The sequence below is a fragment of the Opisthocomus hoazin genome, chromosome 20, assembly GCF_030867145.1.
Source record: "Opisthocomus hoazin isolate bOpiHoa1 chromosome 20, bOpiHoa1.hap1, whole genome shotgun sequence".
NCBI classification, from domain to species: Eukaryota; Metazoa; Chordata; class Aves; order Opisthocomiformes; family Opisthocomidae; genus Opisthocomus; species Opisthocomus hoazin.
In genome coordinates this window covers 12,901,176-12,926,632 of record NC_134433.1, presented here as the reverse complement: position 1 = coordinate 12,926,632, position 25,457 = coordinate 12,901,176, and the positions used below count along the sequence as shown (strand labels likewise).

General features: G+C 36.9%; 1 protein-coding gene across 5 annotated transcripts in view; it reads left to right on the top strand.

Annotated features, from left to right (window-relative positions):
• The window catches only part of NCOR1 (nuclear receptor corepressor 1), a 70,115-nt gene that overhangs the window by 15,002 nt on the left and 29,656 nt on the right, over nt 1–25,457 (top strand). For 3 of the 5 annotated variants that reach the window (XM_075439913.1, XM_075439912.1, XM_075439914.1), the window contains exons 3-15: nt 1,781–1,926; nt 4,107–4,302; nt 6,048–6,230; nt 8,159–8,272; nt 10,794–10,850; nt 11,283–11,335; nt 13,238–13,304; nt 14,350–14,522; nt 16,457–16,547; nt 17,089–17,267; nt 17,732–17,786; nt 18,576–18,677; nt 25,058–25,188. In XM_075439913.1, coding sequence (XP_075296028.1) covers nt 1,781–1,926; nt 4,107–4,302; nt 6,048–6,230; nt 8,159–8,272; nt 10,794–10,850; nt 11,283–11,335; nt 13,238–13,304; nt 14,350–14,522; nt 16,457–16,547; nt 17,089–17,267; nt 17,732–17,786; nt 18,576–18,677; nt 25,058–25,188 — 1,547 coding nt within the window. Of the gene's footprint in view, nt 1–1,780; nt 1,927–4,106; nt 4,303–6,047; nt 6,231–8,158; nt 8,273–10,793; nt 10,851–11,282; nt 11,336–13,237; nt 13,305–14,349; nt 14,523–16,456; nt 16,548–17,088; nt 17,268–17,731; nt 17,787–18,575; nt 18,678–22,181; nt 22,262–25,057; nt 25,189–25,457 lie in introns of those variants that run through there. The other 2 variants (XM_075439915.1, XM_075439916.1) reach the window with 2 other exon arrangements.

Here is a 25,457-nt window from a genome sequence, read left to right as displayed (position 1 = left end):
GCTTGTCAATATTTCTTATTATTTAGCATTTGTAAGTCTGCTCAAACTTGCAAAACTCTTCTTTGGAAATAGACCTGTCTTAAACACTGTCCATTGAGAATCTTGTCTCCTCAGTAGGTTGAGTGTTTTTGATTCTTACTTCCTCTACTTTTTTAATGTTAAAAAATCAAATGTAAATAAACGCTTGAAGTGGCAAAGGAAATGTTTTGCCTGCTAAGAACTGCTGCCAGTGTTGCTTTAGTTGTGGGATGGTTTGCTTTGTTTTCCCTTCCCTTCCCTTTTTTTTTTTTTCTTCTCTGAAAGCATTCTGCATTTTGCTTCAAGTTTATATATGTAACTGCTTTTTTACTTTTTTTTTTACAGAAAACTGTAATGAATGAATGAATGAATATAAAATTCCTGGGCTTATCATTGGTTTCCTGTAGTTTGAATAAATTCACTAGGGATTGTGTTCATCAACTTTTGTTGCAGTTTTACATTAATTTCTTAGTGTTTAGTTGTCATACTAAATTTGACCAACTAAGTGTGTCTGAGTTCATATGTATTGCTAGCAATAGTTTTCCAAGAATTTGCAAATGACCTGTCTACAGTTAATATACATTTAAGATGAATGCAATGTTCTGGGCCTAACAAATCCTTTGAGAGACTGGGCTCTTGGGGCATTTGTGGGTACTAAATTTTTATGGGGAATTAATCTCATATTAAGCCCAGGAGCGTAACTAGTGAACCCGTAGTCATCTTTCCTTCTTCTATGTAAGGAGTATTGGGCTAGATTATCTGTAAACTAGATGTAGTTCTTGACAAAGTCTGTGTGCAAGGTGTAGAATGTGAATCTGAAGTGTAAAAACTTGTGTTACGCTCTGTTTTTTTTCTGGAGCAGCTGCACTAATGCTTCCAACTAGCTGTGTTCCGCTAGCGAGAATTGGAGGAATGGATTTCTAAGAATCTTCCACTTGGTCATTTCTGCTGAGCGTTTATTCTGCCATCCTGTGCTTTCTATGGCGTGGCAGACTGTGGAGGACTAGCTTTTGGCTTTAGAACAGCTCAGGTTTGCCTCATTTTAATGAAATTCTCCTCTTGCTACAGATACTTTAGATGTTTTGTTCTACTCACATGTTTGTAAAAGGAAATCCAAGAACTGGAGCTTTTTGGCTTGCTCTATATTTATTTTTAGATAATTTGTAAACACTAAATCTTATGGGTAATGACCTACTGCGTGTCTTGTAGAGCTTCTCTTCGGTCAATGCCAGCTGCACATAACTTTTGAAAGCAAGTGGTTGAAGGCATATATATACAAATAAATTGTTTTGTACCTCACTGATTATAAATTATATCAGTCAGAAGGTACATCTTGTCTGACTCTGAGTCCTAATTAACAGTGTCTGATATAAAAATGTCTTGAGGTGATAACAGAAGGAATTGCCTTGGGGTTGCTGAAATGCATTCTCAGTTTACCAGTGTAGTTGGATGTGCAAAATTAATTTTAAAGGATTTTTTTTTAAAGCATATTCTTCTGCTGCAAAGTCATTTGTGTTTTGTTAGAAGTTGTTAGTAAGCTAGGCAGAATTCTTAGCATAAATATTTAGTCTCTTTAAAGTTCACTTAAAACTTAGAACTGCCATTTACAAACTTTATTTTTTGAGTTGGAATAAGGCTGTGGTGATCTGGTCTTGGTCTGTATTTAATAACTTTGGAAATGATTCTTTGGTGACACCAAATGCTTTTGATCCTGTCTTCTGCACCTTTGTTCTTGTTAACGTCAGAAGTGTGTTTCATTTAGGAGTTTGCAGTTCCCGATTATCGTTCGTCTCACCTGGAAGTCAGTCAGGCAACCCAGCTCTTGCAGCAGCAGCAGCAGCAACAGCAGCAGCAGCAACTTCGGCGCAGGCCTTCCTTGCTTTCTGAATTTCACCCAGGCTCTGACAGGTGAGGATGCTGGCTTTGAAGTATATGAACAGAAATCTTCTAAGAGTGTGTGCTTTCTGTGAAGTTAATTTGAACTTCTGAATAGAAAGGGTTTTTTGAGTTTTACAGTTTTTTGCGTAAGTATTTGACTTTAGTAATCAATGTTCCATTGTTGTAACAGTGTCAGTCTCCTGCATTTGAGCGTTGTAGCTGTTGTGTAATTCCTCAGTCCCTTTGGCTTAATGAATATATTTGTGTCACAGACAGGAAGTGACAGTCTGCTTCGCCTTTCCCACACCTCTCCCAACAACACTGGAAGTAAGCTTCTGACAATCCAAGTGCACACTGCAAGCTTTTTAATGCCATTTAGGCTGAAAGTGCGTAAAGTTTATAACTTTGGATAACTTAGTCTTGCTGAGTAGAAGTAACAAGTGCAAGAATTGTTACGGTGTAAATACTACCTGTTGTATTTCCTAGATTAGGCTTGCTTATTCAACAGATGGTATCTTTGTGGCTGGACAAGTAAGAAACAACAGAGCTAATTGGGTATTGAGTTGTAAGAATTGTAAAGCACTGAAATGTGGCACAAAATGGACTTCTAGGCACAGAGGACTAAATCAGAGTGTGTACTACTTTTGGCAAGACACTCGACAACTTCATGTCATTTATTCTAAATACCCTTTTTGTCAGTCGTGTATACCACTCCTGTCTCTGTGTAAATAGATGCAATGGATCTGGGGTCCAGTAGGTTAACTGAGGATGCCTATAGTGGACAACTACACTGAATCGTATGTTGTAATTTAGTTTCAGATTGGAAATATCTTACATCTCAGTGAAACAGGTTACTTCACAGTGGATGTTGATGAATCTTCAAACGTACATTAATATTACTGTAAGGCTGATAGGTTCAAGAAAGTCTTCAGACATACTAGAACATATATTTGACTATATACCTGGAGAATATTGGATCTACTTTGAAAACCAAATTTAGAAATTAAAAACGCACTATAGATCAGAAGAAGATTAACTGGATTGTAGTAAGTTAGCAAGAATATACTTCTGTTTAGGGGAGAGCTTACACCTCAGTTCTTTAGCGTATTAGTATGCTGATGTACAGTTGTAAGCAAATGTTATTGCTTGTAACTGCTTTTTTTTTTTTTTTCTTGGACTCTTAGTAAGTATATCTAATAGGAGCAAATCTATGTGCTGGATTACTGCTAGCAGTTTATTTTGGCTATAACTGAGGTATTTGGTTCTGAACAAATACCAGTGATGAGTGTTATGTAAATACTGGTCTAGCTTCAAATCTTGTTAGAATATTCCCAGGAATAACTTGATGATAGTGAAATTTGGGGCTTGCATATTGCCTTCATCTTTTGTCACCAAAATGCCAGTAAGGCTCTGTTTCAGTTCTGAGAATCATAGTAGCTTTTAGAGTTCTCAAAACTTCAGTTTCTAGCAGAAGTAAATCCTGCCCTGCCCCCCCCACCCCACCCCCCACCCCCCCGTAAATTTATAGAAGCTTGTTCAATAGTTCTGGCAAAATACAGGAAACTACTGTCATCTCTTCAGTGGCACTTCATAGGAAGATGTTGAAGCATATGAGGTTATTTTATGGACATCCTGTGCATTGCACTGTAAAAAAGCTAGCGATACTGTTCTTATGCATTTTTCTGAGAAGGAGGAGTTTTCAAACGACTCATGGATTCAGTCAATGACTGTTTCTGTCATACAGTAGCTTTTTAGTAGAGATCAAATTCCAGATAGACTCATGGCTCATTTGAAGCATTCTGTGTGTATTTAAGAATTATTTGACTGCAAAAATGAAATAATGGAGCTGTTGTGGTCATCTGTGTTCAGTGGAATGTAGTACTGTATTTATCTCATGGATTTTTTTTTGTTTATAATTTGAATTAGAGCTTTGAACAATATCACTGTAGCAGTGGTAAGTTTCTTTAAGGGTTTGTAATGATAGGCATGCATTTAAACAGTGTCTTTTAAGATTCAAGTTAACTTTTTCAATGGATTTTAGCTGTTGTGTTTTTTGAAGTTGATACTTAAAAACATTTGTCTGCCCTACTGTTTAGAAGGAGCTTCACTAAATTGCATTTCCTGAATATTTGAAGAGGGCTGAGGAACACCAAATAGTGTTCTTCCATGGAGAATGTGTATTTTTATAGTTTATCTCTTCTGTGTATTAGGCCTCAGGAAAGGAGAACTGGATATGAACAGCAATTTCATCCAGGTCCATCTCAGACAGATCATGATTCACTGGAATCTAAGCGACCACGTCTTGAACAAGTCTCCGATTCCCATTTTCAGCGTGTCAGTGCAGCTACTGTCTTGCCTTTAGTACATCCTCTGCAGGAAGGGTTGAGATCTGCAGATATTAAGAAGGTAAAGCCGTTTTCTATTATGATGCTGAAGATGTAACTTCCTATGTTGCGGTGAGCTAATAAATTTTTTTTCTGTTAGGTAATTTTTTTATTAGTTTAGGTTCATTCTTTAATCCCAGAAATGTAATTTTACACATTGTTACAAACTGTGGTCATGAGTCAGTGTTACTGTTTTATAAAAAAACCAGGAAGATAAGTCTACCTTAAACACAGTAAAGAGACTGGAGTACTGACTTGTCACTACACTCTTCAGTCATTCAAACCTCAGTTGCAAAATGATTATGGGATAGTGCATGAAATAGTGCTGCTTTTCATTTGAAAGCTGATGGCAAATGCATGCAAGTCCATTTTTTTCTGTAATTAATATCTGTACTGAATGGTCAAAGTACTCCCCTCCGCCTCCTCTTCCTTTTAAGCATATGACATGGATCTGCTTATTTACATAATACTAATTATACTTGTCGCTGTCTCATTTTGGGTAAATCTAGGACAATCTGGTTGTGCATATTTTCTATTGTAGATACTGAATATTGATTAGAGCAATTTGTATAGAGCAGACAAATGTCTCTTAAATGAGTATTTAGTACCTTTTCTCGTGCACACACAAGCGCACAGCCTCACACACCACGAGGTGGTGCATAGTGGGTGTGACTTCTGAAGGTGAGCGCTCAAGTCTCTAAACTCAGACAATTTAAAGAAAAATTTCATCATATGCTAACAGGCACCAGATTTTTAAGAAGCTGATTACTTATCTTGCCTTCTCTCTACCATTCCCTTTATCATGTGAATAAACTATCTGTGAAGTAAAGAAAAATTGTGATAGTGTGTGATTTCTTAGTAACTTGCTCTGTTCTGTAGCAAAGATAAGATCAAAGGGGGCTGGAGAAACTGAGCTAAGGCATGCAATGTTTACATGCTTGCATGTAACTGGATTTTTATCCAGACACTACATATAGAAATGTGCTGTCTCAATTTATAAATATAGCCCAGTATTATCTTGAGGAGAAGTGGCGTTTAGACACGTCATCTTTCAGTCAGATTGGCTTGAATGAGGGATGTATTCCTGACCTAGCATTTGCCAGCTGGGTAGTCCTCAAACATGGTGGTCTGAGGACATAAACAAAGACAAGGTACTGCAGTGCTGATGTTAGAACGTGAAGCATGTTGAAATATGTTGTTCAGAAACAGACAAAAAAAAAACCCTGAAGGCCAAAAAAATCAAAGCCAAGTGAATAGTGACCGATCCTTTCTTAAGTCATTACTTCTCTTACCTCATGTTCAGTTCAAAAGAACATTTGTAACCACAACTAACTCTAGATGTACTTTATCAGGCTGGTCATGGTTACATTCAAGAGTATCCTCATCAATATATGTGCAGAGTATTGAGGATTGGCTCTCAAGTAACCCTTCCTCTAAGAGTAAAAGATACTGTTTACGTTTATGGAGATATATTTTTAAAAGGGAGATGTTTTGGTCATCTTTTGGTTGCAAGGTAAATATTGAAGTGTGCTGTTATTTTTAAAGGTGGACTTTGAAATTACGGTATCATAAATGGGCTGTCAGTTAATAAAATAATCAGAGCATTAATAAACTGAAATATTAAACTTTGACTTAGGTAGCTTCTCAACGGAGATATAAAGAACTGAAAATCCTTTTTAATTCATGCATGCTAATTTGGTTACTGAACACTCATTCGCATGTTATCAATATCACTGATTTCTCTCAATCTCCTCTCCTGTCCTCCAGGACCCAGCTTTTGGGGGAAAGCATGAGGGACCATCTTCTCCAATTACTGGTCAGCCTTGTGGGGAGGACCAAAATGCTTCACCTTCAAAGCTGTCAAAGGAAGAATTGATACAGAGCATGGACCGTGTAGATCGCGAAATTGCGAAAGTTGAGCAGCAAATCCTTAAGCTGAAGAAAAAGCAAGTAAGTATAGCAGCCACTGCTGTTGTTATCTGCCAGTGAAAAAGGTGTGGAAAAAATCATTTGTTGATGGTGGTGAATATTTTGGTTACGTGAACCAAACGAACAAGTTAGAAAGGAAAGGTTACGTATATGATTTTGCTAGAACATTTAAATAGATTGGACATCATATAGTTTTAAACATTTTTGAAAAGAGGAGAAAACCACATAGGAGCACCAACAGTAGACGGCTTTGTATTTTAAACATTTGTTAGATGACTAGTGAAACAAGGGCACTGTGACTGTAATTTCAGCTTTACAGATGACTGCTGGGTGAGGGGAGGCTATCGTCTTTCTTTTGCAGTCTGTGCAAGGGATTCTCCCCTTGCACATGCGTCTCCAAAACCAGAGCTTGTACAAAAGTCCCTGGAGCATCTGCTTGCACAATGGCAAGTGATCCTAACGTGTGGAGCTAAGGTCAGCCTGGGGGAAAGTGAAGTAGGAGGGGTGCAAGTAAACAGAGACAGCAGAGAAATAGAGGAGGAAATACCACTTTTTTTAGTACAATCCTGGCTATGCTCTGCATCCGAGAACTGCACTTCAGCCACTGAAAGCAAAGGAAATGTTTACTGGCAGTTGTTGTTGCCTCCCCAGTAGCTGTTGTGGTGAACTAAACCCCCCGTTCAATCTAGGCATCCATTATTCATTGGCAAAAACAAAGTCCTTGTCTCCTTTTCCTTTTACGACTTTCAAAGATTGAGATAAAAGTAGTGCCAGCTTTAAGGTTGTGTTTTGAGTTTTTTTTAAGTACGAACTCTGTAGGAGATTAGAGTTATGCTATGGAGTTTGGTAACTTGTAGGTCCAGGATAAAAAATAGACCACTCTCCAGAGAGCAGTATGTTTTTATGGTCTAGAAGCATTTCATTACATCTGAATTTTAATGACCAGTAAAGTGACCTTCAGCAGAAAACCAAAAAAGCATGTCACTAAGTACCTGGCTGTGTGCTAATGATGCTCATCTTTTTGTTTGTTTGTTCACTTTTCTGCAAGATCAGCAGGTACTAAACATATTGTCTATGAAGGTTCATTTGTGCATGTTTGTACTATGATTCGGCTTAAAAAAAAATTATGCAGTTGCTGTTGCCTGCAATAATTGCACGTGTTTATTATGGCATTCTGCAAAAATTTTGGATTTTGATTTCTTATGCAGCAATATAGCACATTCTAGCCAGTGCTGTAAAACAGGATGGATCCCTAGTGTCAGAATTTTTTTGTTGTATGTTTGTGGCAAGCATAGATGAAGGATATTTACAATTAAAAAATGAAGATGGCACTGAATCAGATTTATTTGATGTGGAAGTAAATCACTGCAGTGTAGTAGCTAGGAAAATATTACAGGTGTTTTTGCTTGTTTGGTACTGTAACAATCTTGGAACTTCAGTCTGTGTGGAGTGGTTTATTTCTGCTGTGAGGTGTGTTTAGAATGATGTTCTCTGTGGATTGTTAGAAGGACTTTTTTACCTTTTTAAAAAATAACACAGTAATAATAAATACACTTGAATATCTACAATGTAGAAAGACATCTCTGTAGATTACTTCCTCTGTAAGAAAGCAGGTTTGGTGTAACTGTTCTCTAAAGCTGATATTTTTGTTTAAAGTTAAATAGTGATAAATTACAATGCGACAGTGGCTTTAAATGTCAAGCTGAAACAAGTCTGATTCAATGCAGGTGAGTCTTGTAAACAGTTGATTTGATTACCAATAGTACAAAAAATAGTCTTGTTATCGTCTCTGTTGGCGTTAAAACCATTTCATTCATTCCTTGTCAGTTAAGAAGAGAAGTAACAGGCAGTGCTAACTGTTGATCAGATGCATATTTTATCTCTGGTGACTAATTACTCGTAAGGATAACATGGTGCGGATGGCTGATTTTCTTTCTTTTGTCTCTTAGCAACAACTTGAAGAAGAAGCTGCTAAGCCTCCAGAGCCAGAGAGGCCTGTCTCCCCTCCTCCAGTGGAACAGAAACACCGCAGTATTGTCCAAATTATTTACGATGAAAATCGGGTAAGAGTGCTTTTCGGTTGACTGAGTATAGCTATAAGTCTGACCCAACGTGTTAAAATTCATTATGTTTTAGTTCACTTCCATGGGGCAGTTTTTGCTCCTCCTCTTTAATTATTCATTTACCTCTTTATAACAGAGGCACTTGCATGACATTTTTATTCTTGGTCACAGGATCCTTCTTCTATCTTATAAGCAGTCTAGGGAAACACATCTATGGGTCTCATCCCTAGATGTCTGTGTTGAGATATATATCTCTGTATATCTATCTATACACGTGTATATATAGATAGATGGATACGTTTGTGTGTATGTATATAGATAGATAGATATAAAAAAATGCTTCAGAAGTTTATCTTGAATTCTCTTTTCTTCACATAAATACTGACAGGGTTGGCTAAAGACCCACCATTTAAATTAGTTGAAGGGGAAAAACTGCGTATGTTGTAAGATTCTGTGCTGCCTTCTTAAACCCTCACTTCTGGCACTCAGGAGTCGGATAAATGAGCAGATATGAAGAAGTAGTATATAGGTGAATTGTGAGCTTGTGTTGCGTGAGTTGTGATAAAAGTGCAGGAGCTCAATAATCTCGCCAACAGTAGCAAAGTGCTTCTTGCCTGTTTTTTTCCCTGGTAGTTTCAGATTAGGGAGTTGGACATCTGCTGGTTTTGAAAGAATGATCTTTTGTGAGAGTGGTATATGTTTGTTTAATTTCCCAATTTTATTTTGTAGTTTAGAGGAACAGCTAACTTCTACTACTATAGACTATTTTGAAAATTTGAGATGGTAAAAGACTGCAACGCATTGCTAGATTTTATACAGTAGGACTGTGTCCCAAGTCTTCCGCACAGCCTGTTCTCCCCCTCCCCCAGCTCTCTGTGAAACGTGATGTATTTACTTAGTACAGGACATTAGGACAATTACTATGTTATAAAAACTGATGTAACCAATGTACAGCAATATGTTTACTTCTGGTTATGAACCAGTTTTACTGTTTTAAATCTCTTTCACACTATTAAAAAGTATTAAAATCATATGATCACCTTACAAGACTTCTTCAAGCTCAGTTGCATGTTGGGTAGTAGGCAAAACTATGTGAATCTGAAAACATTTTAGTGGGCTGCTGTGCAACTCTTTCTCTGCTAACTGTGGTTACAGGTGGGTTTTACAACAGAATTTTGAAGTTGCTATTGCATTCCCCATTTTGTGTATGTGCAGGTAGGTGGGGAAACTTATTTTTATGTTGCCTGAGATGGAGTAACTTGCATCAGTGTATGGTCGTCTGTTAGCTGCTTCTGGCTGTGTAGCTCTTCATATAGTATTCTGTATACAAGGAGAATTACCAAGCTTGATGCATTTGTGAATCCGTTTAGCGCTTGGTTTGAGTTCTCATATGAGGAATTACATGGACTGTAGAGTGGCAGTATTGATGGGGCTAAGTACAAATAGCGCATGTCAATACTCACCGCCTTTATTTAAAGGGTTGTTAAAGATACATTAAGTCATTTGTGTACGTAGCACTTGTTTGGTATCTTTTCTTCTGTGGTTGTATAAGAAGACAGTCCCCTTGGCAGCTTTCGTCTTCAAACCATGCAGTTTAGGAAAATTACTTTTAATATTCAACTCCTATTGGCTAAAGTTTAGCTAAAGTAATAGGGCTAAAATTCAGTTTTTAATGTTTTAAGACCAGAAAAAAACATTCTACCACAGTAATATTATAATATTTCCTTGGTATATAATTATTTCGTACAGCTGTGAGTTCCAAAGAATTTCTCAAGATCAAAATTACATGGAAAGAGGTTAGAACTTAGCAGAACACTTTCTAATAACAACTCCTTTATGGATTGGTTTCTCCTATATTTTTCTTTGCAGACATCTTGGGACTAGCACATACAACTACTGGGGGGAAAGAAGCAAATTTGAACTAGTGTGTTGGATCATTTCAGATAGGCTTGCCTGCTGACAAAGGGCTTTGGAAGATCGTGCAGGCTTGAAATTAATTTGTGAAAGCCAACTAACTGTCTTATCCAGTGCTGCTTCCTTTAAAGTCAGAATTATTTTGGCATCTTCGCCTAGCGTGAGGGAAGGAGGACCTTTGACGTACTTCTGTGTGTGTGTATGTACACATTGATTTACACTCCCACACTTGGCAGTTGGAGAATTTTAGTCTCTTAATTCCATTTTTCAAAGCTAGCTATACTTTGGTTTACTGGACACCTTTCTTCCTCTTCATAAATAATACGGCAAGTAATTATTAAGCGTGTGCTCTTTTTGAATGGCAGAGGTCAGTTTCGGCTTTTATGCTCGATCAGTTTCCAGTCGTGGCGGTCAGAGCAGTAACTGCCCAGTTCAGGTACAAGTTTCTTGATTTGCCGAGGTGACATTGCAGAAGTAGGGTAAGAAGGATATAGTATGGTCACACAGCGGTTTAGCAGCTAACATAAGTGAAGGAGTTCAGATATGCTTTTGACACTAACTTCGGATGATTTGCTTAGACTATACAAAAAAAAAATCTTATTTGCAGAAAAAAGCAGAAGAAGCCCATAAGATTTTTGAAGGTCTTGGTCCAAAAGTTGAACTGGTGAGTAGTGGGTTTGTTGTTTTTTGTGGTTTTTTCCCTTTTATTCTGTTTTCTGTGTTGCCAGTGTTGCTTTCATGTCTGTAATCCTGTTGTGGCAAACAGATATAGTTCTATGTTTATGTATGAAGGAAGCGTGTGTTTAAACGCCCTGGGGAATTGAGGCTGGAGTGGACTGATCGGCCTCACAAGCATAGTTTTAAAATAGATTTGAATCTGTTTAAGAGAACAGTTTGAAATATGAAAAAAATTAAATGCTGTGATATGCATAAGTTAATTTTGTGTTGAATATCTTCTAGTCCCTTCATATTGTTGCATCTCAGATTGAGTGCACTGTTGGCAGAATACTAAAACATGGTTAAATATATTGCATATACTTTTAGAATGACATGCATTGAGAAGTAATAAGTGTACCTTTCTAATCCAAAACTGTAGCCACTTTACAACCAACCGTCAGACACAAAGGTTTACCATGAAAACATCAAAACGTAAGTGCTTTAATATTTTGTCATTATGCCATTCAGGGGATCTAGACTTACACATTCACTCAAATTTTTCGTTGCTGTGATTTCCAAATAGGTTATGTGTACTTTAACCATAATTAAAAGCTTCCACTCCATGCAATTTTTCAATTTCATTGTTGTAGAACAGTGCTGCAAGACATGAGTTATATGTACTGGAGGCAGAGGGAAACAGTAACTTTTCATCTTAAATTAGACAAAAATAAATCATAAAACTTAAGATGGTGACGCTTGTGTTTTTCAAAGTCTAAAATACCAGATTTGACCTGGATATGTCTAGTCAACTTTTCCTGAATTTACTGTTCAAATAAGTGTTTTAAAAGTTACTGCTGTCAACAAACCATAGGAGGAGTCCTGATTTTTTTTTTTTTTTTGTATTATTATCTATTTATTTATTGACTTAACCATGTACTCATTTTCTGTCATGGGCTATGAGCAGTGTTGTTGCATGCTACACAACTTGTTACTTAGGGCAAACCAGATTCAGTGACTTGAACTCAACTGGTTGTCTTCTCCTGGAAGAAATGTGGATTTTGAAGAAAACTAGTTTTTTGTTTCTTTTTTAATATAGAACTTGTTTCTCAAATTTGTATGAGCTATGGTTTTTTATTTCACTGAAGAAAATATTGTTTATAAATTGAAATAAAGTTTTAATAGATTCATTTTTAAATGTGTTTAAGCTTATTCGTACTCAAATTTAAATGTCCATAAACCAGACCACCGTCATGGTGCTTTTTTGTTGCATCTGATTGCTTTGAATGTCTCAGTTCTGCAAAGATGGTGGTGAGCTCATTTTTCTACAGGAAGTCATTCATAACATAGAACAAAATCTTAGTTTTTACGTAGCTATGTCAAACCAATATTGTTTTCATTCTGTAGCAAGGTTATAAGATACCAAAACAGTGATGACTCCATAGCAACAAAAATCAACTTATTATGAATATATGTATTGCTACGAGACTTTGGTGAAAATAATTGCTGAATTGTAACAGTCACAGAAGTGTGTATTGCTTGCAAATCCTCCTTGAGGAAATCCCACCCTGTTGTAACTGTGAAGACCAAGGCCTTTTCATAGCTGCTTTAGGACAGTAACTGGGAAGAAAATGTTTACTTGCATATCTCCCTTTGAAACACAAATACTGGTGATTTTGAGACAAACTTTACTGCTGTGGCATGACTATCCCAGTTCAGATTAGTTGAAGAACATTACTCTCTTTGTAAGATTTGTTTATTTGTAACCAATTTCTGTTCTACTAGTTTTTACAAAAGAAGAAATAAGTCATCGGTTTCAGATATAAAGAAATGCATAGTGAGTTATGTGCATATTACTAAGTGCTAGAACTTTTACTACCATTTTATAATATTTTGTAATTACAGGAAAAAATCCTGCCGATGGCTGTCCTTTAAAAACTTCTCTTGAAAAAAGTACTTCTTGCTTCACTCCTTCAAATGTAGCTGTATGGCCATTCCAAAATAATTTTTTTGGGGGTAATATATTGTAAAAAGTCTTAACTTCAGAATTCAGTTACAAAGGTATTTTTTTTTGTTTCCAAAACATAATATCTTAAGCCAAATTTCCTCATTTTAGCATATTATCTCTCCTGTGGTAAAGGAGAGCACCTAGCTTGAAATTGGAAGCTTTTGTGTCTCAACTGGTTATTCCAGCCATGTTCAAGAGTCTTCTTCCTGATAAAATACAGTATTAGTTAGGCGTTTGTTTCATCAGGAATTTTCCCTTTATTTTTCTACCCCTGAAAATATTTTTCATAATAATGTTCTGGCACCTAGAATCCACATGGGCTGCTTTGAGTAGTTTTGAAGTGCTTGATTCTTATGTAGTTCACATTTTTTTCCAATTTTCTTTTCCAGAAACCAGGTGATGAGGAAAAAGCTAATACTATTCTTTAAAAGAAGAAATCATGCAAGAAAACAACGGGTAATACTAACATGTGTTTGTAAAAAGAGCACAATTGGTTTTCTGTCTGGATCCTAGACGCACGTTCCCACATGTGTCATGAAACTCCCATTGATTAGGAAAATAAGATCTTCAGCTAAAATTCTGTTGATTTATTGGAAAATAAGCTGCAGATTTATAACCGGTTTGTTGATTATTTAACTGAAAACCATCCAAAGTACTGTCAGGAAAAAGCCTTTTTTCTTTGCTGTTCTTTTCTCAAAGAGTGTGAATGGAAGAGACCCAGTGAAAATCTTGAGCTGTCATGCCTGGCCTCTCTCTAAACTTCTTGTCTTGTATGGTAGCTATAGTATCTGAAAGAAAATGGGGCAGATCTCCAATTAGAGAAGTCTGACAAGATTTTTAATCAAACTTGTGAATGTTGGATACCAGTATTAGTTGGCTTTGTGCTTTCTCTTGCATGCTGTTGTAGCAAGTGGCATGTAAAGTCAAAAGGCTCTTTTGGGTGGTGTCAGAGAGATCATTTGTCAGAGAGATCATTTTTGTTATTAAGAGCAGCAGAAGGTTCTACATCAAATTGGAAGATTCCACCATGAAAATGCGATGAAGTATTTTTCTTCTTACAGTCCTAGTTTTTTTTTCTGTAGGCGTAGCTCTCTACATATTGCTGAGGTTGAGGACATATTGCAATTATTCCAGACACATTCTGTTAATTAAAAATTTTAAATAAATTAAATAAAAATTTAAAAATTAAACCAATTCCATTCATTAAAAGCCTGATACCACAAGATGTGAGATTTCTGGAAGGCAATAACAGCACTTACCAAATACCATCGTGATGTAATCATGAAGCAAAGAAATAGTGTGTAATATTCAAAATCTGCATTTTTATATCCACTTCCTCACCTTCTTTCTGCTGAAAATTGGGTATATGCAATCTTCAAAATGGATAGCCACTAGAGCAGAAAAAATATGTCGCTTCATTCCTGGAGCCTACCCATGTTATGTGTACTGATCACTTAGTGTATTTGTGTTTAGTTCAAGGTTTACTTTTGGAATTTAACAGGAACAGAAAATCTGTCAACGTTATGATCAGCTGATGGAGGCATGGGAGAAGAAAGTTGACAGGATAGAAAATAATCCACGCAGGAAAGCTAAGGAGAGCAAAACAAGAGAGTACTATGAAAAACAATTTCCAGAAATCCGGAAGCAAAGAGAACAGCAAGAACGATTCCAAAGGTATTACCATGAATTTGGAATATTCCTATAAAATACCTCTTAGGACTTAAGTTTTGAAATTATTTATAATAAAATTAGTTCAGCTTAATGATTAAGTGTTATGTTCATTGCTTTATTCCTTAAAAAAAATATTATTGTATCATATAGTATGAAGTAAAATGTTCTTTCACTTGTTCACTGTGTTTCATGGCATTGGCTCAAGTTTCACTTCACATCCGAAGGATCTTCAGGACTGTCATTCTTGTATATCCACTGTCTTACGTCTTGCCCTGTCCTGTCCCTCCCTGTCAGCTTTGTCAGTGGTGCTAGCCCCATCGGTTTCTCTGGGGCTTCTTCAGTGATGTGCAAATTGTTCTTTTCCTATCCCACTTTTCAGATCTGCTATCAAACCCCATACAGAAAAAGGGCTCATCAAGAAAAGCTAGTTAGGTGGTGGTGCTCGGTGAGACTATAGGGTTAAGCTGCTTGGATCAGATGCGCAGAGATTTGTGGAGCTGGTCTTAAGATAATTGGAGCGTCAGCAGCTTTGTACGAGCCTGTTCATTTTGGGTCTACACTGTAATTTATACTTAGTATTTTTCTGTCACTGGGTGTCTGTGTTACTCCTTTGTTTCATGGTCCCTATATTCTTTAGCCTACACACTCAAAAATCATTCGACTTCTTTAACAATTTGATTGATCTTTTGTTGTACTTGCCACGTAATTTTATTCCAGACATTTTTGCTTCTTGAAGTATGCAAGCTGTGACAATTAAGTCCCTATTATTTAATTTTAATCTATCAGACATTTGTTGAATAGAAACTGCTCAAGGAATCTTAAAAGGAATGAAGTGCAATTCATTTGAGAGTTCACTTTATCTACAGTACTGTAGGTAGTGCTTTAAATTAGAAAGGTCAAATATGATTCGGTTGTGTTCGAATCATTATCTCTTCTAACCATCTGTCTAAATCCCCTTACTTCATAAAACATAGGAAAAGCGGATAGTTTGCAATCTATCATGAAATCTGGAAGATCTGGCTTTGTGGAATCAAGAAAAGAAGGAAAGAAAGTAAATTCTTAGAATGGAAAAAGGACTCTCTATAAGAAGCTTTTACTTTAAGGATGTATCACGTCTTTGTACTTGGGAAGGGGCTGTCTCTTTACGTTTTATTCATGTTCTCTAATGTAATAGTATCTTTGTCTGTAGCTGTGCTTGTAATACTATTGCCATGTAAATACTAAAGTTTTTTGTCAGATTTCGTGCAAATTGATTGGTTCAGTAAAATCTTCCAGCAAATGAAGACGTCTTGGCTAATTATCAGTGATTTTTATCTGTGAAATGCTTTTTGACCCACATGCTGCATTATATTATTATGATGTTCTTAAGTGTAAAGATCACCAGCTGAAAAATTCTTCCAAATTACAGCTCTCCCCGTCAGTTCAATAGTTAAGAATCTTCCTTTGTTGTAATGAATCTCAGTGCTTTATCAGTAACTTGACCAAATTGATGAAAGGCAAATTTTAAGTGCTCTTTTCTTCTAAAAAATAAAACAAAAAAGCTGACTTTCACAGCTGATCAGGTGTACTAATTAAGATGATGATTTCTGTGTCACTGATGAACACTTCTCATACTCAGCAGAAGCCTATTAATGTATCTTGAACGCCTCCTTGCGATGGCATCTGTGGTAACACTCCGTTTTGATGTTGACTCAGGCTTGCCCTTCTTGCTGAGCCTTGCAAATTCACCTGTAAAACTGAGCAGTTGTTTGAAATTGCAGCACATGAACAGAGTTTGTACTCTGATGCTACTTAAGAAAGCACAGTCCTAACTAACTAATTTGGGAGACTGGTAACAATATTTTAAAGAATTTTGAAGGTTGCCGTTGTGTACAAAATCTGAAGATAGAGCTATTTTCTACTTTATCCTTACTACTTCTTTTTTCCCTTAATTCTAGAGTTGGTCAAAGAGGGGCTGGACTTTCAGCAACTATTGCTAGAAGTGAACATGAGATTTCTGAAATCATTGATGGACTTTCTGAGCAGGAGGTGAGGCTATTGTCTGTACTTTGGTATAGAAGCACAGCAAATGACTCTATAGCCTTCTGTTGACAGTGAAAGGTCCCTTTCAGAGTGTTTGTTTCTTTGGTAAGAAACCTTTTTGGGCTGGTTTGAGAGAGTCTGTGTGAAGTTGGCTTGAAACAAGTCTTGCAAATACTTTTCTTTTAAGGGTTATGTTTCCTAATTGTATCTGTCCTAGACTTTTTCTCATCCGTCTGTGTTCATTGCAGGCTTGCTACAACCCAGTTTTTTACAGCTCTAACACATGTGAAAACTCTTCCGTTCTAAAAGCCTGCACCATTCTAGTTTTTCATCATTTGCGACACTATTTCCTTTAGCTGACTGTGTAAATGCCCATTATGATACCAACAACTTCTAGAAGAGTTAACAAGTGGACAGAAAGAAGTTTCAAACTAACTGTGGATGTATAGTGTGGTGGAGCTTTTAAAGAGTTGTGTAATTCAAGAACTGTAAACATTAGTAGCAACTTTTTGTATTCTTTACTTTTTCTTTTATTCTTTGCCTGTAGAATAATGAGAAACAAATGCGTCAGCTCTCTGTCATTCCTCCCATGATGTTTGATGCAGAACAAAGACGAGTGAAGTTTATTAATATGAATGGTCTGATGGAGGATCCCATGAAAGTTTATAAAGACAGACAGTTCATGAATGTCTGGACCGACCATGAGAAAGAGATTTTTAAGGAAAAGTAATGGGCTTTTTTATATTTTTTTTTTTATTACGTTGCAAACGACAGTTAAATACCTAACCCCCCAGCAAACATCAGTTAAATTGGGACTGCTGAAGCTTTTGTGCAAGAATACTTGATAATGTTCCTAGCTGGATGAATGAAATGTTGCAAAAGTTTTAGGCTTTTCAGCTGAGTAGACTCACATGCATTTAGTCCTTAGATAAGAAATTATCTTAAAAATACTTTAGTTCCATGATAACATTAAAATGAGAAGACTAGGTATAAGATCTCATTATATAAGCAAATAGCTAATTTTAAGTGCTTTGTTTGAAATATGCACAATTTGAAAACTGGCCTTTTTAGACTAATTTCAGTTGTGTAAATCAAAGGTTTGCTGATGGAACAGATTATTTGGAAGACTACTTTGCTTATTTGATCATGGATTATGGTGTTAAACTTAAATAATTTCTGATTTATAAAAGGTTTGTCCAACATCCCAAGAACTTTGGTCTAATTGCTTCCTACCTGGAACGAAAGGTAAGACCTTTTTTAATGTAAGTAGAGCCTGGGGTGGGATCCCTAACTTTCCAAATGTAAGTTATTTATCCCAGCATCGTTTTCTCTTCCTGGAAAGAATTGTAAATCCAAAAAAAGTTACTGCTTTAACAGGATTTTATGCTTGATCAGTAACACAATCTGTGCATGCAAACATCTAAAAACAGTTAGTTGAAATGACACTAGTGACAACAATAGAAGAAAATGGCAGTTCCTTTAGTTTTGGTCGAATTTTCTTTCTGAAGCAGGTAAGCTTCTTTAACTAGCTCACTGTTTAGGTAAGGACGTAATTGGCTCTGCTAGGACATTGTGCTCACTCCAAGAAACTTTGCCACCACCTTTCAAGTCAGTGGGATCATACTGCTGGCTGAATTAGTCTTTAGAACTAATTTTAGTCTGCAGAACTGGTGTAAGAAGTAATGGAGAATTAGGATTTGTTAAGACTTAGAACAGAATCTTGAATACATACAGCTATTATGATAAATAGAAGCTGTCAAACTTGCAAATTGTCTAGTATAGATTAAATCATGCAGACTGAAGTAGCTGAGGGATATTATAAATACATGAGACTTGCGTTTAACACTGTAATTTTATGCATAGTTATATTGTTATATTAATGTGTGAATTCACTTCCCTGCTGAGCAAACAAATCTAATAGAGTTTTATTTTAGTCTAGGGGCTGAATAATTTAAGCATTGAAAGAAATTAAATACTAAAAACATATTTTTTATAGCAATAAAACCTAATATTTTTTTTGCCTTTTCACTTTAGAATGTTCCCGACTGTGTATTATATTATTATTTGACCAAGAAAAATGAAAATTATAAAGCCCTTGTGCGAAGGAATTATGGTAAACGCAGAGGAAGAAACCAGGTACCTTAAATTTAGTTGTTGCTTGAATATTGTTATTTTATTGTTTCGTATTTAGAATTGTCTTACTGTCTGATATAGCAGGTATGTTATATGTGGGAGGGGGGACACTTTACTACATTGTTGCCCATTTTAAACATAAAGAATCCTGACCTCAAGGGTGCTATTGGTTAGTTTGTTTTTAATTCTGTGGAATATCTTCTTCCTTTGCACGTTTGTGACTTGTTTCAATATGACAGATGATTTTATTTGAGGACCCTGTCGTAGACATTGAAGTCGAATCTGTCATTAAATCCTATGCTGGAGCCAACAAAAATTAGGTTTAGCATGTGACTTGCAGTGGAAAATATATAATCACGTCATAATATCAATGTTTGTCACAAAGCAAAATTAATAGTGAACTTTATTTGGTGGTCAGGCTCAAAGTCAAACTGGAACTTAATAGCAAGAAGAAAGAGATCAATTTAATGCAAGGAAATAAAAAGTTCTGCTAATTCATGCAGTATTCTTCTGGAAGTTTTGGAAGTCTTTGGTGGGGAAAAGAACAGCATATTATGTACAAAAAAGCATGTAGATACATTTGGTAGGCTACCAGGGTTAATGTGAATGTTGGAAAACAAAAAAAAAAAAATTAAGAAACAGATATTTAGTAAGTACTGAAAATAGAATGGCAGTTATGTCAGTGACGAGGTTAGGTAAGAAGGTCATATATGAAATAAAGTACATGAGCAGAGAACTAGATGCAGCAACCAAGCATGCAGGTATTTTGAGTTTGTATCCTTAAAATGAATTTAACAGCTGGTAACCAGGATAGATACAATGTGCTGAATAAGTACCTCGCGCTTTGTTGGAACTGCCGTTTGACAGTGGCAGGAGGGGAGGGTCCTCTCAAATTCAGGGTTTTAGAAATCCACAGACCTTAAAATCTGTAGCATTGTGGGTTGACTTAGTCGTATCTCAGCAGTGGTACTACAGAGAAAATTGTTCAGACTTTGAGGTATTGTGACTGCACAAATCTGTGCTGAACTGCAAAACAGCAAATTAAGTAAATATTACACTTCAGGATATGTGATTCCTCTTTTCAAATGTAAGTTTTCTGAGAGTTGCAGTAATTGTGTTTTTTATAACAGAAAATTGCTGCAAACAGCTTCAGCTGATAAGTTGATCCTGTTCACTAGAAACAGTCATCATGTTGTGCTTTTATGGTGCTGTTGTACTTAAACCTTTTAAATTATGGTCTGGTGTTCAAAGAGAAGAGATCATGTCACAGAAGACTGACTTGTCTGTACCCAAAAAATTATTGATTGTTCGGGATAAGGTCATTTTCATTATGCACAGGATTTAGCTAGAGCTTCTACTGTGACTAATTGTGATGGGAGAAAATACTGGAAATATCCTGTATTTTGCCAGAACTTCTGTTAGATTTTCTAAGCCTAATAATGCTTTTTAATAGGAAAAGTGCATTGTTGTGTGACTAGTGATGGTGAAAGATTCCAATTAAAGTAGGGATATATGGCAAATACAGAGAAGATGGAAATAAACGAGGTTGTCCAAAATGTTGACAATCGCTGTGGACACTAAATGCAGATAATGCTGCTGTTTTAAGTGGCTCAGTTGGGTATAAAATGAGATTGGTGTGATCACAGTAAGTATACACATGTTGAGCGATATCTTTACCATGTGCTGTTCTGCTGCAGCTGTTCTAAGAGGTGAGGAGACAGAACTGGCTCAAGCTGTAATGCATTGTAACTGTAAGTTTTGAGATCTTCAGAAGATCATAACTGTATATTTAAATGTCTTTTAAGATTGTTAAACTTCAGAATATTAGAACTGGTAGAATTTAAAATTTAGGTGAATTTCTCAATCCATGAATTGTTTGCTTTCCTTAGATAATGCATATAAACCAGAAAGATTTCAGTTACAGCCCTGTGCACAAGCACATAGATTTGTGAACTTAGCTCACTGTGAAAGGAAACTCATGGTCCTCTGCCTGCCTTTAACTGCTGCCTTGAATACTGATTTATATGTGAACAACTAAATACGTGAGTTGGGGCACTGAGGTTGCTGTCTTTGTTTGTTCATCTCCACTTACTTGCTCTTTGAATTTTAGCAAAGTTGTAGGTTTTAGTTGCTAGTTGTTGATCCGCATAAAGTACTACAGGAGATCACTAAACTTTGGGCAACTGGTAGACAGGCTTAATGTATGCTGTAGGGTGGGGACGCAGATAAGTGTCAGACTTCATAGATCTGACGAATGCTGAGGTGTACTTGCAAACTCACAGAAATACTCTCAACAGTCCAAATGGGAAATTTTACTATTTCTGGAAGTTTAAATTCGGAAGTGTTGTATTCGTAACACTGTAGTAAGGAAATACCTGGTGCCAAAAATCATATTTGTATTTCTTAATTTTATTAATGATTAATTAGCAACATCTACAACAGCTAGTAAAAAAGAAGTTGAGAGTGTTGAACTGCCTTGTTTGCCAGGATTTTTATCTTAAGGTTGCAGAATGCAGTACATCCCCCTTCTCCCTCCCGCACCCCAGCTTTGTTTGAAGCTGATATTTTTCATATCTCTGAGTAGCAACCTGAAACTTCCTTGCTGATTAGGAAACACAAGTCATGTAAGATTTATGATGTGTTCCAAGATGAGGTTATGCCAATAACAGGTGCTTCAGCTTAAACTCGTAATAGTTCATATATTTTTGTAAAGTAGAAGGCAGGCAAGTGGAATATTGCAGTGGAGAAGATATTAATCATGGTAATGATGTTGAAATCCTTCAGAGAATGTAGTGAGTACAACTTGACTCAGGTTTCAGTGCGGGGGCTTTTACTTTAGAGAAGCTGAGTGCTAGATTAAGGCATGTCAAGTTGTGAAATGTCAGGCTTACTGAATTCTGATATGTTTTTGTCCTCAAATAGGTCTAGGAATGCCTTTTTATAAAATGCTACCTGCTGCTCACAGAGGCAGCTGAACAAGTGCGTCTTAAACCAAATGTGACTTTTCAAATGAAGAGCGAGTTTTTAACATAGTATTGGAAGAAAGCATGGCTGCAAGATGCTTTAGCATTGATTATAGACAATTCCTGAAATAACTCATCGAAAGGAGGTTTTTCATTGAAATCTTGCAGCAAAGCAGTAATCCGTAAGGACGATGTTTCTGCGGTCTAGCTGCCTGGTCAGCACAAACGCGTGTCTGTGGCTCGAGCCGTGTGCCTTTGCAGCAGGTGGCACAGTCCGGTGATCTGACTAGACAGAAATTTGCTGTATGTCTGTGACGGCCAAGCGCACCCAGCTCGCTGGGGATTACCTCGGGTGACCCCGGTGAGATTAGAACGTTGTATGTGAGATGGGCAACTCTGCTGTAGGCAGCTTAAGTGGCAGAATGACACCATTTCCTGGAATAAACACGTTGCTGGGTCAGGCAGCCTTTGCGAAAGAGCTGTGTGATGTCGGTGCTGGTGTGGTTTTTGTCCTTTTGAATTGCACCCCGAGTTAAAGCCCGTCCCCTTCCCTGGATAGTAAAAGTTTTACTGAACAGATGAATGTGCAGGTACGTCGCTGACCGAGGCTTCAACTGTTTTAAGGTTTGTGTTTAACCTGCACTTGACCTATTGATTGTGCATGTTAAATAAATTCACTGAGATAGAGAATCCTGTTATTTACAAAGTGTGATGTTAAGTTAGTCAGGCAAAGAGAACAGAGGGTTTTCAGCAACTGTTTTGTAAATAGAATATATGCAAAATACAGGTTTTAATTATTTTTACTACTTACTTTCTTCTGAAAATGCAATTTTTAACTCCTTGCTTTTGAGGCCAATCTATCTAGCATGATGGAAATAATTTACATCTGACATCTTGCTTGAAGGAAGTAATGCTAGCATCTTAAATGCTAATAATTTGCAGCAGGATGATAGTGGTTAGTGTTTGGGTTTTCTGATCCAGTTTATATTATTAAAACGTCAAAAACAAGTCTTTTTTGTGACTGTTTACAGCCTCGGTTTTGTTAGTGAAACAGTGACACCTGCTGCTACACTTACGGGAAGGTTGGTTCCTCTGTGAAAAAGAAAAGCCAATTCTGAGGAATTTTTCAGTGGACTGTAAAATCTGAGTTAATGAAGTCCCGAAACAGCAGTCTGGGAGATCTCTGTCCTTGTCATTCCATGAATTGCTAAGTGTACTTTGGGTATTTATTTGAAAGATAGCTTTATATAAATATTACAGGTATTTTGATTTTTAAAGTTGACTTGCAGAGTCTTAACAGCCAGTAAAGAGCAAGTCGGTTCTGCACACACCAAATTTGAGTGGAGAACGTCTGGGTATTGCAGATCTTCTGAATGGGCGTCTTGATTGATGGAGGTGGTTCGCTTGACCTGTTCAAGTGCCTTCTGTGTGAACTCCTGTGCATGGCTCCCTCTGCGTGGCTGTAGCTTGCTCCTCACCCTCTCTTATGTTCCGTAGTTTCTTAAGAAGACATATTTAAGGCAGAATGTAAACTGTAATCATGCGTTTGAAATAACCTTCGGTGTTTTCAGAGAGGAGGAAGATCTGCCTGCTATAACCTTGCCTGCAGCCTCAGGTTTTCTCTTCCTGTTCTTGCTGTGTGGTGCCTGGTGCAGAAGGCTCGGATTTTTCTGTGGCACTCGGAAGAGCACCTTGTTACAGATACCGTTCGGTGGGAACAGGCAGTGTGGGTTCAGCTCTAGTTGCTTGATGTGGGTTGCGGCTTTTGAGGCCCATCAGGAGAATTCATTCGTTTGCTGTTTGCTTCATGTAAGGGTTCTAGGAATTTGGGGAGCGGGTTACGTGAGTTATTTAGTGGCAGCCAACTACTGCTTGGTATTTTAACCTGGAAAGGAAGTAATTTGCAGGCGAGCTGTGGACAGAGAAATTTGGCAGTGTTGGAAAGCGAGGTGTTTTGGCCATGTGCAGATACAGCACTGTGGATGGCGAAAAGCAATATTTAGACTTCTAAATATATTTAGGGAGGATAATAACACTAAACTTAAGGAAATCTGTTCTGTAGCCACATTTGATAGACCTTTCCTAATAATACTTCCCCTCCACCCCCCCCCCCCCCCCCCCCCCCGAAATCAGCAGTGTCATTTTTCTAATGCTTTTTATTAAAACATCACGGGATATTTGGCTTGGCTTGTCTAATATTAGGCCACTTCTAACAGCAAAGTCAGAGAATGCCAAGGCTGGTTTTTTTTTCTGTGTGAGACAAGGAATTGCAAAAACAATGCCATAGTTTTTTCTTACATTGTTTTCGATTTTTTTTTTTCTTTCTTTTTTTTTTTTTCTTTAGCAGTGGTAAGGGACCATGCTGGTACTGCTGTGTGATCACATTAAGTAACAGAATTTTCTTCCCTTAATTCCTGTATGAAGCAGATTGTATCTTCTGGAGAGTTTAAATCAAATTTGTGTGCTTTCTAAAATGAGATATACCCTTGCACATAGTACTCATCTGGATTGCTTTGAAAGATAAGGAGCAAGAGTCCCTTAGCAGGGAATGCGTAAATAGTATTTTTGCTGTTTTCCTTAGGATAATAATGGGTAGCAGTAATTACTTTGTCATTTGTCAGTGCTTGAGTGGTTGTAAAAGTATCATCTCCATAAAGACAATAGTTTAAAAAAAAATTCTAGGCTATAGTTTCCTTTCTGTAAATTCACTAGAAATGTAAGTCTAAAACTCCTGACTGAATTTTTTGAGCAATTTCCTAGTTACTAATGATAGTTTTGAGACGGTGGCTTAGAGTTGGTCATGTTCATGCTACAAGATCTTCGCCTACCAAGTTGTGAGCTATCAGGTTTCACTAATTTAAAATGGACAACGTTAAAAATAAAATTTGAGAGGAGCAACACCATTACTATGCAAGATGTCGGTCAGACCTCTCTAAGCACTTTTAAAACGTAGTTGTTCATTTTTAGTGTGGCACACAACTGCACATATATGTGTTGACACATGTACATTATCATCTCCGTGCTCAGTTTGCAAAAGCCTGTACCTCCATGGAGTTTATAAGACAAAATAACATAATGAATGGGGTGGCTGACCTGAAGAAATGTAAGAGAAAATAAATTGAGAGGTACTGAGGATACACAGCTGATACGTAGAAACTGCGCATTCTGTGCAAAGGGGACGTCTGAAATCTGAGAGATAATACCTGGAACATCATGTTCGTTATGGTTTCAGGGTGCAGATGGGTGTTACAGTTTTTGGAAGAGGTGTTTTACTGTTACATTGACCAGTGTGCAGTGACTGTGACTTAAAATATTTGTTGGGAGAAAAGGCAGCATTGGTGTTTCTGATGCTCTGAGTACAAGTTGCTGCACCTTTGTGTGATCAAGTTGTTATAACATGTAAATCCCGTTTCATTTCAGCAACAAATTGCTCGTCCTTCTCAAGAAGAAAAGGTAGAAGAAAAGGTAGAAGAAGAAAAATCAGAAAAAGCAGAGAAAAAAGAGGAGGAAAAGAAAGATGAGGAGGAAAAGGATGAGAAGGAGGAATCTAAGTAAGTATACGTACTGAAAATGCATTAATTTGCTGCTCTTTTTTGCAAAGATCAGAATAGGATTTGCATTAGTCTGACAGTGAAATCTGGACTGAAAACTGTTCCTATTTAGGTTAGGTTTTGTGCATTAAACAGTTTTCTTGGACATACCGATTTCTCTGTCTTGCTAAACTAATCAGTCTGGTAGGAAAAGCCATGGGATTATTTTTTTGCATATCTAATAATTTTAATATCTTGTTGGTTTGGAGTGGTTTTGCATATGTTCTGTC